This window comes from Rhagoletis zephyria, unplaced genomic scaffold, assembly GCF_001687245.7.
Source record: "Rhagoletis zephyria isolate East Lansing unplaced genomic scaffold, Rhagoletis_zephyria_1.1 Rzeph_scaffold_00353, whole genome shotgun sequence".
NCBI classification, from domain to species: domain Eukaryota; kingdom Metazoa; phylum Arthropoda; class Insecta; order Diptera; family Tephritidae; genus Rhagoletis; species Rhagoletis zephyria.
Window position 1 is genome coordinate 102991 of NW_016157437.1, and position 17392 is coordinate 120382.

The 17392-nt window shown below is 34.4% G+C and overlaps 2 protein-coding genes across 2 annotated transcripts; one reads left to right on the forward strand and one right to left on the reverse strand.

The window, feature by feature from the left end:
* Window positions 1-95: 95 nt before the first annotated feature.
* On the forward strand, window positions 96-12797 carry LOC108359184 (gamma-tubulin complex component 3 homolog). The gene is made up of 9 exons (XM_017610920.1): window positions 96-697; window positions 1471-1727; window positions 1939-2172; window positions 2230-2531; window positions 2586-2727; window positions 2793-3333; window positions 3532-3724; window positions 3792-4113; window positions 12090-12797. The coding sequence occupies exons 1-9, from the start codon at window positions 568-570 to the stop codon at window positions 12795-12797; spliced, it is 2829 nt and encodes a 942-aa protein (XP_017466409.1). The 5' UTR covers window positions 96-567.
* Window positions 6547-7817, reverse strand: LOC108359185 (SCP2 sterol-binding domain-containing protein 1). Its single transcript, XM_017610921.1, has 2 exons — window positions 7526-7817; window positions 6547-6999 (listed from the first exon to the last, which is right to left on the reverse strand). The coding sequence occupies exons 1-2, from the start codon at window positions 7656-7658 to the stop codon at window positions 6785-6787; spliced, it is 348 nt and encodes a 115-aa protein (XP_017466410.1). The 5' UTR covers window positions 7659-7817; the 3' UTR covers window positions 6547-6784.
* Window positions 12798-17392: the final 4595 nt, after the last annotated feature.

The window sequence follows — 17392 nt, forward strand, 5'->3', positions numbered from 1 at the left end:
TGTCAAAATGATGTGTTTGTTGTAATATGAATTCGCCTTATTCACAACAAACAAGTACCGCGGCGATTTTGACAAAATCAAGGCGAATTTATACCGCTGCGAAATCAGCGGATTCGATAACGCCACCCAAGGCGAATTTATACTTAAAATTCGCCTTGGTTTTTTATTGGATTAACTCCCTTCTGCTCCCGCAACATTTTAGCGCAAATTTCACTTGTTTGCAATTTAAAGCAATCGTCAACTGTTTAATAATAAAGAACTTTAAGAATTTTTGGATTCTAAAACATTATTTTGTGGATTGAGATAACTTTGAATTTAATAAGAATAAGCTAAGGCCAGGGAGTTTGATCAGAAGACGCAAGGTGCTAGCAGTTGTTTCCGAAAAGTATTTGCGAGTGAGTGCAAACGTTTGTATACAACGCATAATTTGGTTAAACAAAAAAAAAATAAACAAAACTACTCCATACAAGAAGCAGCAGCAGTCTCTCCAATTTGGGGGGTTCTTGTCTATAAAAAACACTAAGCAAACTTCCAGGCCACAGTTTGTTTTCTATATATGTTCGAAAAATGTCGACAAATTTGTTGGATTCTGGTGATTGTGGGGATGGTCGAGATGGAAGGCGAGGAAATTATAAGGACATCTATGAATTGTTAGAGGAATTATGCAAAACTTTGGCAAGTCCTTCTGATAATCACAGTAAGTTGATCTTTTTAATGCTACTTTATATGTATACTTACAATAAATAGTTACCTTATGCTCACATTTTCAATGGCAGGTCTAACAAAGAACTATCAATTTATGTGTAGATTTAGCTATGATCTGAAAAATTAAACACTTGAAAGAAAAATTAATGCATGAAATTGTCAACAAGTAACGATACTGGCAGTGTCGTTTGTTTCAGCTAAAGGGAGGCCCAGCAAGTGCGTAACTTCAACAGGATCAGTCCATATGGCATTCGAAGAGGTGCCGTGAGTCATGTGGCGACTCCCGCATGCCGGGTATTGGTTTGGCACATCCTCGTTTATTCTGCTCTGGTATGAGTTAAGCCTGCTGGAATAGCCAGAGCGAAGTTGAGCTATTGTGGTGAGGGTCTCCCGAAGCAGACAAAGTTCTGTCCCATCCACGTCAGGTGGTTGTGTGCCCAGTACGGCATTCACAGGTCGAGAGTCTATATAACTTGAGATCGACAGGCAGGGAGCTGTTGTGCTTCGCTGTTGATACTAATATTTTTTTTTTTCAAACCAATTAAAGGGGTTTTGAATTTGATATGCGCAATAAAATTAAATATTTTGTGCGAAGTGGCTGTATATGTATAACCAATCAAATTTATGTTTCTTCAATCATATGCAAAATCAATATTTTAAATTATTGAATAGAAATAAAATTATGTTAAATTGTTTACGTGCGTATTTTGAAGGTATGTGTGTACATAACTCATACATATTGCATATTTTCTTGGATTTTTGCAGGGGAAATTTTGCGACACGTTACACAGTACATATCCAATTGTCCGACAGCTTTGAGCTCAACATTGCCTTACGATGAAACTTCGTTACTGACGAAGATTGCAAATCACCTTGATGCCACAGCCGCAAGAGCGGCGACACCGACTGCGCCGTCCGCTGATGCAACAAAAACGGGTACTGGAAGTTCTGCTGAAGACTCGACAGGAATTGCAAGCAATAGCGCACTGTTTTTAAAGTTTCACGAACAACTGAAAGCATCAGTGAGTATAAACAATGTACCCTACAAGCAAAACGAGGAGTTTGCTTTGTATATTTTTAGATATTTTTTGGTGGTTTATGATAAATTATAAAAAACATAATTTTTTCTAATTTACAACTTTTTGCTTTTAAATCTAATTTGAAATTTAAGAGTACAATAGCAGATGTGACATTAGTTTTAAATATTTCACTTTTGTTATTCTTTTTCATAAGCTTCCGAATGAGCAAAAACGTACCGCTCTTCTGACATTCTTATATTTCATGGCGGACTCTAAGTATCCATCTGAGAATGGTTACAATGGCGGAGTCGGCAACAACCAGCGCAGTCATTTAATGCCCACAGCAAACTCTGCGCTTCAATCAATACGTTCTCATCTGATGCATAAATCTGTTGCTCAGGCGCAGTCGAACAATTCCACACTTCCGTCGGCCACCAGATCACAACATGTAAGCCAGTATTAGAAACTAACAGTTACAAATCTTGAACGTTTGTTTTTATTGCAGACAATGCTAACAGGGCGTGGTGCATTTAGCCGATTTACCCCTGAAAGCGATACGGCCGGTGGCAGTGTAGGGGGTAGCCATGGTACTCACTTTTCAACTCTGCGAGCGCACAGCAGTAAATCACTGGAACTCCAGCATAATCTCAACGATGACATAGTACAAAATATTATATACGCATTCACAGGAATACAAGGCAAATACCTTAAGAAGGACGTAATCTCAGGTCGTTTTAAATTGGATTCAAAAGCAAAAACTTTAAGCGTGGTGCAGGCTGGCATGTTGCTAAGGCTTTCTGAATTGGGGTATTTTTAGGGCTAATATAAATAGAATACAACTTAGTAACTTTCTTATTTAAGCTATTTTCACGACTTGGTTCAGTCATACACGGATACCAAGAGCGGTTTGTGTCCCCTGGGTTTTATGGGACAAGGATTTGTTTCTGCGTTGAAAAATGAGTTGACTAGGTACTATGGTATGGTTGCTACTCTTCAGGAACAGGTATTAAATTATATATAATTTGATTTCATAGCAATAGCATTGCGTTAATAATGGTTGCATTTCAGCTTAATAGACAAAGAGATTTTGAGCATAATACTATTTTAAAAGGCAATAGTATCGTGCCAATGCGTCATGAACAACTAACATTAATGAAAATTCTCGTATGGTCCGTTGATGCTCTTAAAAGGCTCAAGTGGCTAGCCACCATAGCAGCTGCGTGTCAGGAGAAAAAAGGTGGTGCACTCGCTTCAACGGTACACAGTTTTCTGAATAACGGCAACCCTACTGTAAAGTCCTTGGTCCGTGAACTTTTGCTTGCGATTTGTGGGCCTCTCTATCAAATGCTATCACATTGGCTGCTAGAAGGGGAAATCAATGATCCGCATGGCGAGTTCTTTATTGAATGTCTGGCCGAAGTTGGACCCGATCGCCTGTGGCATGATAAGTATCGGGTACGCACATCTATGTTACCCAATTTTGTCTCAACGGAAATGGCACATAAAATTCTGGTTACGGGGAAAAGTATAAATTTTTTGTGTGAAGTATGCGAAGACAATAGACCAGTTAAAGGACGCGATGAACTACGTCAGTGTATTGAAGAAAATGGTGAGTTATTAAACAATGAAGTACAAACAAAGTTTTACACAAACACATATTATTTTGAGAATTTATTCTATCCAATAAATCATTAATTCAAAGCGGTCACAAGAACCCATACGTTCAAAAAATATATATTAGTAAAAATCAAAACCACGTTTATTTTAGATTTTTGTTGGCTTTTTAATCGTAATTATTGTTTTACAGCTGATCATATATTTTCACATGTTGCTGATACAAAATTGCATTCAACAATTGATGCTATTTACTTGAATACTTCAAAACGTGTTCTAGACATTGTCATGGGACCGCACAAACTTCTTGAACACCTACAAGCAATGCGTCGCTATTTGCTGTTAGGACAAGGTGATTTCATCGGAATTCTCATGGAAAATTTAAAGTACGTCAGTTACACGAACAATTATCCAAGAACCACTATAAAATTCAAGTTTTTTTTTTGTTAATAGATGTGAACTGGATAAACCGGCAAAAGAGCTTTACTGTTACGACCTCTCATCGATAATGGATGCCGCAATACGTTCTACAAACGCACAATATGATGATCCTGAAATTCTGAACCATTTAGATGTGCGATTATTAACACCATGTGATGGTGATATCGGTTGGGATATACTATCATTACAGTATACCGTACGTGGTCCCTTGGCTACTATGCTTGAACCATGCATGGGCATTTATCAAATGCTATTTAAACCACTTTGGCGCATGAAGCACATGGAGTTTGTACTATCATCAAAAATTTGGAAAGATCAAAAGTGTAATGCCAAGGTAAGTTTAAAATAAACTCACAATATTCAAGTCTATCACTGAGTCCATCGTAGTCCAATGTTTCGCAAAATCTACGATAATGGTTTTACTAAACACGAATATTTATTATTAGAATAAATTTTTAATGATTTAGTGTTCGCATAATCGTAGATTTCACGAAAATCTTATTACGACGGATATAGTCATAGCCTCGGTTATAACATCCACTGGTTTGAAATATTTTTCAGTTTTATTTCTGTTTAGAGATGGCAACAATAAATCATTCCATTGCGATTTAATTGTGTCACAAAGTTATTTTTCATTAATCGAGTGATTAATTGACATTGTAATTAATTGATTGTGTTCTGATTAATCATATCAATCGTTTAAAATTTATTTTCTGCCATCCCTAATTGTGTGTAATTTTTTTCGACGAACTACTTGAAACTAAATCAAAATACCCTTGTGGCCACCTGATAAGGTCAAGTGACATTTTGACTAGGTTTGGCTATAATTTCCCAGAAATAGTCAGAAAAATTCCGAAGTAGTCAGATTTAGTCCAAAAAGCATTCCTTAACTGGAAAATGACAGCAAAAATGAGAGAGTGTTGGCAGTGAGAGTGACTCTCGTCAGTCTGAAGTAGTCAGAAGAATTTTTGCTGGCAAAATCTTGAAAAGTGTCAAACTCAACTGATTTTAAATAACGGAAATTAAAGAATTCACAAAAAGTGAGAATAATCTAAAAAGTAAAAAAAGTGAATTGAAAGTGGAAGGAGGCAAACAAAAATTGATATAGTAAGTGTTTATTGTGCTTGTGCTTGCGTGACTGTGTTTTGTACATACATTTCTTTTCTTATTTGACGTTAGTTTTGTTGTTGACATTCTTTGGACTAAAAATTTGGTTTTCTGCGGTCCTTAACTTTTTCCTGTTATTCTCTTGTAGTGAGCGCATTTTGCTTACGCTCTTGCATTTTGACATGTATTTATTTTGTTTACATTTTTTTTTTATAAAATTCTAGGACTACACTAACTTCGTACAGAAATTATAAAAATTCAACAAACTTTAACATTTGCACCCAAAAATTTTAAACTTTTTATTGAGCTCATTAAGTTTTAGTAGGCTAAAGTGCAAATTTCAAGACGCGTTGATTTTTTTTTTTGGCTGACAGTATTGTGCATTTTCTTCCATATAAAATATGCCCGACAATTTCGTTGGTATGTGAGAAAATGCCTAGCACCATCAGCAAAAATAATTGTTAAAAATCAACGCGATTTTCTGGAGCCTTGAAGTTTGCACTTTAATCTACTAAAATTTAATGAGCTACAAAACTGCATACCCAAAATTCTAAATAAAAAGTTTGAAATTTTTGGGCGCAAATGTTTTAAGTTTGTTGACTTTCCATAATTTTTGTACAAAATTTGAAATGTGGATTTATGTAACGCTGGTTAGGTAAAGTGCTAGACTTTTATAAAAAAAAAAAAAATAAATAAACAAAAGAAAAATAGCCAAAACGAGTCAAAATCTCACTTGACTTAATCAGCAGACAATAAGTGTATGTACAATGCCGGACAAAAGTATCTGCACAGAGAGTTTTTCGCAATGAACGCAAAGTTTTATATTGTAATTTCTTTCCGAAAATATTTTAAAAAGATATTACAAGAAAAAGCATAAGCAATAAAATTTAAACTTTGTGCAGGAAAATTCAACAAATTTGCATACTTATTTGCATACTGCGTGAATAAATTGCCAAAAAAAACGCGGGTTTTTAAAATTGAATGGGCTATAAAACTGCATACTTAGAATTTTTCTAAAAAATCTGATTAGAAAGTTGGAAATTAGTTTGCTAATTTATTGATAATTTCTTGAGTTTCACACAAAGTTTAGAGATTTTATTTGTATGCTTTTTGTTGTACTATGAACTGTATTTTTATATAAAATTAGCGAAAATAAATTATAGTAAAAAACTTTGCATACATTGCGATAAATTCTCAGTGCCAATACCTTTGTCCGGCACTGTATGTAGCCTTAATGTGCATACACATGAGCCTTCGCATAAAGAAACGATTTGAAAATCTCAATATTTTCGAAGAAATATTTTCTATTCATAAGTGACTAAACGGGAGGCATTTGGCGAAACCCTAAGAATTGTTTTGAAAGGTGAATTACCCCGAGTGACTAGCGCTCATTGACGGTAATTGAGGTCAACCTACGTAATTAAGAAAATTAAATCAATTAATGAGCCCCACCCTATGCGACACCAATCATTTAAATATAGTACCTAGAAGTAAATTAAAATACCATTAATTATTCATGAGATTATAATTACCTTAAAAACAGCGTTTTCGCGTTATTCTTTGAAGCAACAAAACTGACCCGGTAATCTTATCCCAAACAAACTTTAAGCTTATAAAGCACTTTTGATAAGACATTCGAAAAAATGATAAGACAAATTGATTGAAATCTGAGCTAGTATTCAGAATTGGCATTTTATTTATTTATTATTTTTTTAAATACAACTATTATGCTCATAAAACAATGTTAATATGTCCTTTTCATTTGAATTTAATTAATCGTTTACCCTGCCTCCCATATATTTAAACATGAATTACAATACCAATTTATGTATGTATGTATATGTACTTTTTATAATCCCGACACGGAATGAATATTTTTATTATTACATGCTAAATCTTTACAACTTAGCATCTGTCTTGAGAAGAGGAGCCAGCTTTTGGGATAACATAATGTTTCCCGAAATCTTGAGTTTGCCCTTCATGAAGGCGGCCTGTGGATTTAGTTTCCCGAGAGCAATGTCCACCATATCTTCATCCGCCACAGTCAGCGTAGTATCGACTTTAATATCCTTGGCAGGTCCTTCGTATGCTTTAGCATTCTTGCAGTCCAAAGCTACACAGAAAAATTTGTTAAAATGTATTATCTGCTCAAAAGAAATACATATAAACACATGGTTTCATTAATTGCGACAAATTTCTTTTTGGACATTGAACTCCACATTCCGATTATATTAAAACTTGGTATGAAACTTTTATAGTTGTCTTTATATACAGCATATATACATATATACCCTACAAGACATTGCTGAGCACTTTAGGCAAAAATTCTCACACATTTACACTTTTGTTTTTGTAGTACGGCATAAATGAGTAGTTTACTATTAGTACTGAGGACTTTCTGATGACAACATTGAGGGGAAAGTACTCAATTTTTTCCCATGGCCTGAACGAAAATGAGGACTTTGATAAGCACTTTTGTGATTAGGGATAATGATAATATGAGTACTCATATGATACTCAGCTGTCTTGTAGGGAACATATGTACCTATGTATATACATCGTACATACATATGTAGATGCTTTAAATTGAAAGGCAAGTCACACCTTATAATATTTAACTATCCTAATATACTACTCACTCCATTCCTTTACCACTTTGCCATCTTTGGTGATTTTATAGAGGAAGACACCATTGATAGCCTTTGCCTTGGCTTCGTTTTCCTTCACGCCATCAATAATTTTTTGAAATACGGCATCAGAAGCAAGCGACATCTTTAATAATTAACAAATTCGACAAAAGCTAAAATGTACGAAGTCTTATTGCGCCAGATACAAAGTCCATACAACGCCGACAGGTGAAAAGGTAAACGTCAAGTAAAGAGAAACGTTGCTGCCTAGGCGAATTTATACAAGCGGTGTTACTGGCGAATTTAGATTACAACAACGACAACCATATGCATGATTCAATAATACAAGGTTAGATAATTATTGACAGCTGCGGTTTGACACTCCCTTACAAAAGGTTGCATTTACGAAGGACGGAGAAAGGGGAAGAATGCCATCTCTTGGTGCGAAAATGGTAGTAGAAAAGTACGCAAAGTAGGAAATTATTAGTGAAATTTCTTTTTGTAAATTCTAATGTATTTGCAGGAAATCTGGCATTTTAAACGAAATGTTGACCGTAATATTGATATATCTACGTGAATTACGTAATTTATGTGCTATTTAGCAGTATAAAAACTTCAAAATGACTCAAACTTAAAATAAGACTACTATGAGATTGATGTAAACATCTAATTTAAAAACAGTTTATGTTTTCATCAGTTAAATATGCTTCATATGCACATACAAGTAAACATATTTCACGAAAGCTTATACTTCTATTTCACACCAAAGCTACACTGTTTCTATGTAAATTTACAAAGAAGCAACACGGTGCCACTGCTAAGGGAGCGGTGCGAGAGAGACAACTGTCAGTTTATCGAACCTTGTATTATTGAATCATGACCATATGTATTTTGTATGGAGGGTGTTATGTCAAATCTCAATTCGCTCCAAAGTTTACATGTATTTTGTTTTTGCTTTTGATGGGTGTGCTGTCAAATCAGTAAAAGCAAAAACAAAATACATGTAAGGCGAAGAAATCAGCTGATTTTACAACTTGTATAAATTCGCCTTGCGGTACTTCCTAATGTCAAAATGATGTGTTTGTTGTAAACAAGGCGAATTCATATCATGATTCAATAATAGGTTCATTCCTTATCTTTTTGGACTAAAATCTGAAAAGTGTCAAAATGCCAGAGCGTAAGCAAAATGCGCTCACTAAAAGAGAATAACAGGAAAAGTAAAGGAACGCAAAAAACCAAATTTTTAGTCCAAAGAATGGCAACAACAAGTCTAACGTCAAATAAGAATGGAAATGTATGTACAAAACACATTCACACAAGCACAAGCACAATAAACACTTACTATATCAATTATTTTTTGCCTCCTTACAATTTCAATTCACTTTTTTTACTTTTTAGATTATTCTCACTTTTTGCGTATTCTTTAATTTCCGTTAATTTAAATTTAGTTGAGTTTGACTTTTCAGGATTTTGCCAGAAAAAATTCTTCTGACTAAAACATGATTCAACAACTACAGGTTGTAGCAATCGTACAAAAACAACATTTACCGTTGGTATGAACTCCTTGTGTCATCAACATCTTCTTTATCTATTCATATTCGTGTGTATATGTATACCCTGCATACCAGGATTTCATAGAATTCTGAAAGGTTTCACAATTTTTTTAAGAATTTTCTTTAAGAAATCATACAGATATTTCTTTACTAGTTCTTGTCAACCGCTTCATATGTTTTTCTTTACAGATTTCTAAAAGAATCGTACAAATTTCCGACACTCTTAAAGATTTCGGGAGCATTTGTTTGCAGGGTATATATATACGTATATGTGTATGTGTACGCGAATATGTAAATAAAGCAAAACAGACGATAATTTGACACAAGCGTGCTCATAAGAAGAAGCATAGCTTCCATCGCTATCACCTGTAATTGATGCGCCTTGTGACTAAATCCGACTACTTCGGACTGATGAGAGTCACTCTCAGTGGGTGTTGCTCTCTCATTTTAGGTGTCATTTCCGAGTTAAGGAACGCTTTTTGGACTAAATCTGACTACTTCGGACTTTTTCTGACTATTTCTGGGAGATAAGGAACGCTCCTTTTGTTGAATACATTTTGAGCACACCCATCAAAAGCAAAAACAAAATCTATGCAAATCATGGTAAAAACATAACAAGGTAAAACCATTAAGAGGCAGTTTGGGGTATGCCAACAATATAATTTAAAATTTCAAAACTCAAACTCACACACACATTCCCAATTTCAATCTCAAACAACAACAATTGCGAACAATTTAATTTTTTTATTCCCAATTTTATATGATTTTAAAATGCTGGCAAATGTCAGAAAAAATCATGGCCGACGAATTGAGAGAATGAATTTACCTTGTAATGTTTTTATCAAACCATAGTACAATAATTACAGGTATTGTCTTCCCAGAGAGTTTTGCTTCACATCGAAATTCGTGCTCCCTTATTTTCATTTTGACGCAGTTCAATATTGATTCTTTTACTTTTTCCTTTTTGGTTGTTGTTGATCCGACATGGTGGGTGTACGATGTATTTTGGTACGAATTTCCGTCATCCCTTGTCAAATTTGGTTTGGAGACAAACACCGAAACCGGAACGAATTCCGTCATCCCTTGTCAAATTTGGTTTGGAGACAAACCGGTTTCGTTCCAAAATACATCTTTTACTTTTATTTGGCTTTGCCTTTTGTTTTCACTCAATTTAATATGTATTTATAATTTTTCAAAACAAAAGAAACAAACGTTTGAAATACATACAAATTTTGAATTTATTTACAAGCAAATGTTTTTTTTTACCGGCTTTTGCAAATTAAATAAGTTCTCTTTGTTTAAAAAAAATACGTGTACATATATGGTATATGGGGTATGGAAATATCCTTTTTCCCTGGCAGTAAACGTTTTAGTGTGGGCAACAATGATATTTTTAAAATAATTCAGATCGGAATATGCGCTCTCTGGGAAGACAATACCTGGGTACAAATCATGGTACAAAAATTACAGGTATTGTCTTCCCAGAGAGCGCATATTCCGATCTGGCTTATTTTAAAAATATCACTGTTGCCCACACTAAAACGTTTACTGCCAGAGATAAGGGATATTTCCATACCCTATATACCATATATGTACACTAGGGCGGGTCGATTTGTAGAGGCCCAAAAAAATTAACAAAGGCGCATCGCGATTATGATTATTTGGGTAATTTCAAGCATTTTTGCCCAAGAAACCATAGGTCTAAAATGAATTTTTAGCCAGCGATTTTTTCTATCTAGTTTTTTTTTGAAAAAGTGGCTCACCTGTTGAAACAACTGTATTGAAAAATAGCCAAAATGTGTATCTGGGGGTTTTTTGAGGGCCGCCAGAGGGCGCTTCCACACTTTTTTTTTGGATTTTAATGCCTTTTTTCCGAAAATCGACGAAACTTAGCTCTCTCATAGTCCAACTTCAATTTTTAAATTTTGATAACTTTTGATTTTGAAATTTTAGCAAAAGTTATTATAAACCGTTTATGAGATTGCGTGGGGCGCATGTAATTGATATGAAGGGTAATATATGTAAGTATGTGGATATATGAATAACAACCGCTTAAAATCGATCTCAAATTTGTACTTTGAATTAAATATGTACTCGTAGAAATTTTAGGTCTATGTTATGTAGTTTGACTATTGTCGATTAAATCTAATGCTTTGTATTGCATGCGCCCACGTTTTTCATTTTCAATCTCATACATGGTTTATAATAACTTTTTATTATTTTCTACTTTTTAGTTCATTTATAAGAGCATTGTATATTAAAAAGTTTTTTTTTTATATTATTTATTTTCTACTTTTTAGTCTTGTCTGTATAAAATTTTGCTATAGATATCAAAATAATTCAACGATATTAATAGATTGGTGCACACACATGTATATATACGTGTCGCCCTATGCACTAGACTTTTTTATAGGATCTATGCAAAGCAAAGGTTTTATAGCAATGAATGGTGTCTGGACACACAACATTGCAAGTTGATAAAAGCGTTGTAGAAATACGTACGTATTTAAAAATTTAAGCATTAGAAATTGTTATTTTTTTTTTCATTTACATTTCATATGTTCATATGTTTCATATCGAAAACACTACGAAAAAACGTTTGAAAACGCTTTTTCGGAACCCGTTCTCAATAGTTTTGTAAGCGAAAGTGTTGCTAAAATATCTAAAACGGATGCATTCTCGTGTACGTTGGTCGGGTGGGAGGTACTCGATTTTCGCTACAAATATTCATAACCCTTTCTGTGTTGTTGGAGAAGAGGGGCGGGGATTATAACCCCTACTACGCAGAATTCTCCTTTCTGTGTTGCCGGAGAAGAGAAACTTAAAAAAACTTGAATATTAATTATCTCAAAAACTAGAAGGCTCCCGCACCCAGTTGTAAAGTGGAGGACTCCAGTTTTCCAATGGTACCACTTTTGTTCCCCGAAACGAGGGTCTCCATTTTCAATGTGAATATAATATATACATTTGCACACATATATTTCTACTACATAAGATAAAATATATATATTTTTTCCTTACAGCCGCTTCGTTCTATGGCGAGCGAATTAAATCAGGTGCTCTACCGCTTGCATCTACTCACATCCGAAATGATACATTTCATACATCAAATGCAGTATTACATACTCTTCGAAGTGATTGAATGCTCCTGGGCCGAATTGCAGGATCGTGTGCAACAGGCTAAAGCATTAGACGATATACTCAACGCTCATGATGATTTTCTTAATGCCATTAAGTGTGGGGCATTTCTCGACTCCGATTCTGGGCAGCTATGCCAAAATATGGAAAATGTATACGATGGTATAATACGATTAGAATTGTGGCAGGACAAATTCTATGAAATTTGCTTTAAGGAGCTATCAGCTCGCAAAGAATATGAGAATCATATTCTAATATCCGAAAAGCTGGGCAAATTTGGGGTGACTGCAGAGCGCCAGTTGGAGCGGGATCAGGAGCTCAAGATATTCGAACAGTTCATTGGAAGCTACCACAAATCACTGGATAACATTTGTGCTGATTACGAAAAGGCCGTACGCTGTTTCTTGTTGACGCTGAACTCTCACAACGACCATAATTTACAGCTATTCGGGATTCGTTTAGACTTCAATGAATATTACAAAAAGCGAGATCAGCGTCTGTGTGTGCCACTGACATTCGAGCACATGCGAATGAGTATTATGTTCAACGGGAATAAGAGTTTGGCGAGTAGTCGATACTCGGCAGTGAATTGACATCCACCAATATCAAAGCGGTGCAAGGCCGTGCACATAAAGCAACAGGATTTAAGATCTGGAAACATTAAATTCCAACCTTATTTTACCCAGCCCACATCTGGTGACCTGATATGGCCTAAGACACTCGTGAATTTCCAGCATGCCAAAAAAATACGACAAGATGATCGGCAAAATCGTCATGACGAACAAAGAAGGGATGATGGTAATGACAACGACATTGGTGCCAATAAAACTATACCACGTTTCTATGCGCGTACTTCATTTGCAACTTTAAAACGTCCTATAATTTTAACTGAAAAGAGCGATTGCATATATGTGGCTTGTTGCGAGATCTTGTAAACATTTTTTCTGGTCTTAAAGATAATCCAGTATTTACAATGTGTATGTATGTATATGAAAAGTATGCGGAGAAATAAGAAAAATGCAATATTTTGTCTTAGCACGTGGCGGAGTGAATATAAAAAAGTCGAATGCAATAAATCTAAGGTCTTTCAGCAGATACATGAAAATATTTTAAAGTTTTGTTCTGTACTTGTAAAATCAATGAAGCTCATTTTAATTGTAAATTGTTGATTTGTAAAAAAAAATAACTTGCTGGAACATTGAAGTTTTAAGCCCTAAATATATTCTATATTTATAAGTTGAATTTTTATCCTGTGAAGAACTAATCGTCAACCATACACACATACATACATATGTATGTATGCATCTTGTAACTAGAATAATCCAACAGGAAGGAAACCGGCAAGGAAAAAATTCACTTCCGAGTGAATTTCAACCCCCTTCAATTGTAATACAAACTTTGACTTTGGTTGAAATCAGTGATGGAAAAGTAGGCACAATAGTGTCATTTTTGGCTCTTTCATTCACAGAAGCACTTTCGGCACAATCCCTTCGGTTTTGGCACAATAATAAATTATAGAAATTTAGCATAATACGCCAGTATATAACAAATAATCATATATTTTTATTCGAAACATGAAAATTTAAATCACTTAAAAACTAAAATAAGGGCCTTTATATAAAATTAATAAAAATTATCCAATGTAAAGAAGAATAGTCAAAACTGGGCAATTATTTCGCACATAGGTATGTTTACATGTAAAGAGGTCCGAATAGCTATATTTCAGTGTTTTTCCCCTTCGCAATTGGAATATTGTATTATTTTACTATGATTTTACTCTAATAAATTAATGAATTAATAAAGTATTATATTATTAATAAAGTATTACATTAAAAATACTTTTTCTGAAAATACATATCGATGGCTGAGTGGAAGGTCGACCTATCTCGGCAGCCAGTTCGAAAACGCCCTATCTCAGCAAAACTTTTCAGGAACGCTCTACTTAAGAATTTGATTGTAGAACGCCCTATTTGATTGTGTAACACGCTATCTCAGAATTTGGTTCAAAAACGCGCTATCTCAGCTGCCGATTCAAAAATGCCCTATCTCGGCCCATTTTCAATGTATTTTCATTTTAGGTAGGACGTTTTTGAGCCGAATTCTGAGATAGGGCATTCTTCAAACAAATTCCGAGATAGGGTGTTTTCAATAAAATTCTGAAATAGGGCGTTCTTGAAAAGTTTTCTGAGATAGGGCGTTTTCGAACTGGCTGCCGACATAGGTCGACCTTCCACTCAGCCATCGATATGTGGTTCTTAAAAAGCCTCAAAAGAAAGCAATTTTAATTTTTTGGAACTTTCATCTCCTTTTTGGCACTATTTTTTGCAGTCCATTAGGCACATTTTGAAATTTTGGGATTCCATCCCTGGTTGAGATTCACTCGGAAGTAGAGCTGCAAAACTATCGATGGTTGGACCATTCGATAGTTTTGCGCCTCACCATCCGATATTATCGATACTATCGATAAGAGATGCATAATCATATAGGTTTGTTCATCAAAAGTGATAAACTTGATAAAATGATGAATTTATCATTTTGGTAAATGAAGTGTCAAACTTTGTATGGAAATCTATTTAACCAAAGTTTATCACTTTATCAAACGATGTTGGTGGATAAATGTATATTTTAAGCAAAATTTAACTTTGACAGGTTACCAGGTGATCGCTTTTGCTACGAACACACAAAAAGTAAAGTAAATGAATATAATGGACGAGGTAAGAATAAAAACGTACTAGCCATATAAGTTAAATAATAACAATTTTATGCAATTATTTACCAAGGTGCGTTTATGAGAAAATGCGGATAAACTGACAAATTTAAGCAATTTATCCCTTTATCACTTTAGATGAAGACCCCTTGTGAGATCCTAAAGAGCGAAATACACCACACAAGCGGTTTGACAAACCGCTTGTGTGGTGTATTTCGCTCTTTAACAATAGCACTAATTATATTGAATATGGTAATCGAGCTTGTTAAAAATGGTTCATAATTTGAAATTCAAAGGCCAAAAACAAAAACAAAATATATGGTAATATTAGTAGATAATATATGAATGCTACAAAATTAGTTATTTTAAACAACAAAAACAATGCATTTCAATTCTTTTAATTTAATTATAAAGTCAGTTGTGAGAAATCAAGGCTTCGCTTCTGTCACCCGAAAGTGTAAAAAAGCATAAATACGACGGCAAATATAAATAGGGACGGAACATTTTATTTTTTATTATTATTTTTTTATGTGTACGAATTTCACAAATTTTTTTACAAAAATTAGGAAAATTCGATCAAGTTTCATCAAAATATCGATTTTTTTTTTAATTAGATTTCTTTGAAAAATTTCGAGTATGCACATTTGTATTTCAGTAAATTTTAGTAATAAGTGCAAGTTTTAAGTACGGATGTTACGATTCGAGCCCTGTGGTAATTCTGTATACGAGCAGTGCGTTCACGACTGTTTACAGAGGACGTTATCAGAAAGCAAGCAAATGTAAAAAAAAACCCGCTCCTTTGCCCGTTTACCGCTTCTTTCTCCACACTTGTCGTTCTGACTTCCATTTTTATTTTAGTTTTTGTTTCGATCCGACAAAAGCACGCGCCTGCCTCCGCAAGCCCCTCCCCTCTGCCTAGTGCTTATTCGATTTCTTATTAGATTGCGTCTCACGAGTGGTAGAATTGAAAATCTTTGGTGTGGCGGCAACGAGCATTCTGGCTCGGTGTGGTAAATTCCGGCTCGCACAACTCAAAATGTTTGATGCCAAAAAGCTCATACTGGAAATGCGCCTTCTCATTTATATACGTTCTCTGCTTCTGCCGTAATAAATAGTGATAAAAACAAGATTACTTACATAGAAAATAAATGGTACTTACCCATGAACCAAATTGGTGGTACATATCACGATTTTCCAATTGGTTCGTAAGATATACGTGATTAAGTGGAAGTACTCTTTTTTTAAGCTGAATAACGGTAATTCGCAAATAACTCAACAACGTATCTATAAAAAAAAATCAACTCGATTTTCCGAATCAGCGAGCGATTCTACATACAAATTGGATAGTGGCGTCTGGAGAACAAAAACAAAATTAAAATTTGTGATCCAGATGATTGTTAACGATGAAAAAAGAAAAAGAAATTAAATTGGAAGCAAAAATATGTGTGTTCTTTGGCAACGAAACTTTATACGTATGTTGGCATAGTAGAAGAGCATTTGCTTAGTGAACATGGGTTCCGCGGTTCGAATCTCATCGGGCGAGACAAACCTTTTTTTATTTTTTAAACAAACCTTTTATTTTTTAATATGCAAGTATTTTTTTTTTAAGAATGATATAAACATACATACTTGTTTTGGAGACATTTAGGGGCACTGCACACATTTGCTGCAAGAGTGTCATAACCCAAACAGAATTTTTTTAGTTAAGTAGGATGTAGAAATTACCGCCTCCTCTTCTGTGTTGTATCGATTCACAGCTCATAAGAAGAAAATTTGTGTGTGTTTACTATGAGAGCGTATGCAAAGCCGTTTTTCTCGAGTTTTTTATTTTTTGGATTATGACACTCTTGCAGCAATTAGGTGCTATGTATGAGAATATATGGATTTTTATATTATATATTATATATATTTTATATTTTTAGATCAACATTAACAATCGTACAGACGAGTAAGACGTGAGCTTATCGTTTTTTTTGGTATGTATGTACATATTTTGCAAAACTATCCAAAAATGATACATTTCATTCATTATTTTAACTTTTTTTTCTGTTTTCCTACGCCAGCACAAGTTATCCGTTAGCTCAAACGCTTTCGAATCACTTTTTCGATTTGCGAGTAACTTTGGCAATCAAATTCGGATTGCGTAGAGGCATATATCTGTAAATCGAATATGGAAATCCGAAAATGAAATATTTTTATTCCATTTCGGAATAGGTAGTATGGGAAATCCGTTTTCGGCCGAAAATTCTTTGGAATCGAATTGCATAGTAACCGACCGACCAGATGTCAAGTTTCAGCGAAATCGTTCATCGGAAACTATTCTATTCTCCATATACAATGCATCAATCAATGCATCAATGATACAATCTTATCAATATGCATGCTTTTGACATAAAAGAGCCCTAATTTTTGCTCACAAGACAGATTAACCTGCTCATCGCCTAAATAATTATCTACATTAAATAATTTAAAAGCAGTTGG

Excerpts from the sequence above, each read along its gene's own strand:
- LOC108359184 (XM_017610920.1), top strand. The coding sequence starts at position 568 with ATGTCGACAAATTTGTTGGATTCTGGTGATTGTGGGGATGGTCGAGAT. Across the intron at positions 698-1,470 it reads AAGTCCTTCTGATAATCACA|GGGAAATTTTGCGACACGTT; the intron begins GTAAGTTGATCT and ends GGATTTTTGCAG. Across the intron at positions 1,728-1,938 it reads ACGAACAACTGAAAGCATCA|CTTCCGAATGAGCAAAAACG; the intron begins GTGAGTATAAAC and ends CTTTTTCATAAG.
- LOC108359185 (XM_017610921.1), bottom strand. The coding sequence starts at position 7,658 with ATGTCGCTTGCTTCTGATGCCGTATTTCAAAAAATTATTGATGGCGTG. Across the intron at positions 7,000-7,525 it reads CAAAGTGGTAAAGGAATGGA|CTTTGGACTGCAAGAATGCT; the intron begins GTGAGTAGTATA and ends TTTTCTGTGTAG.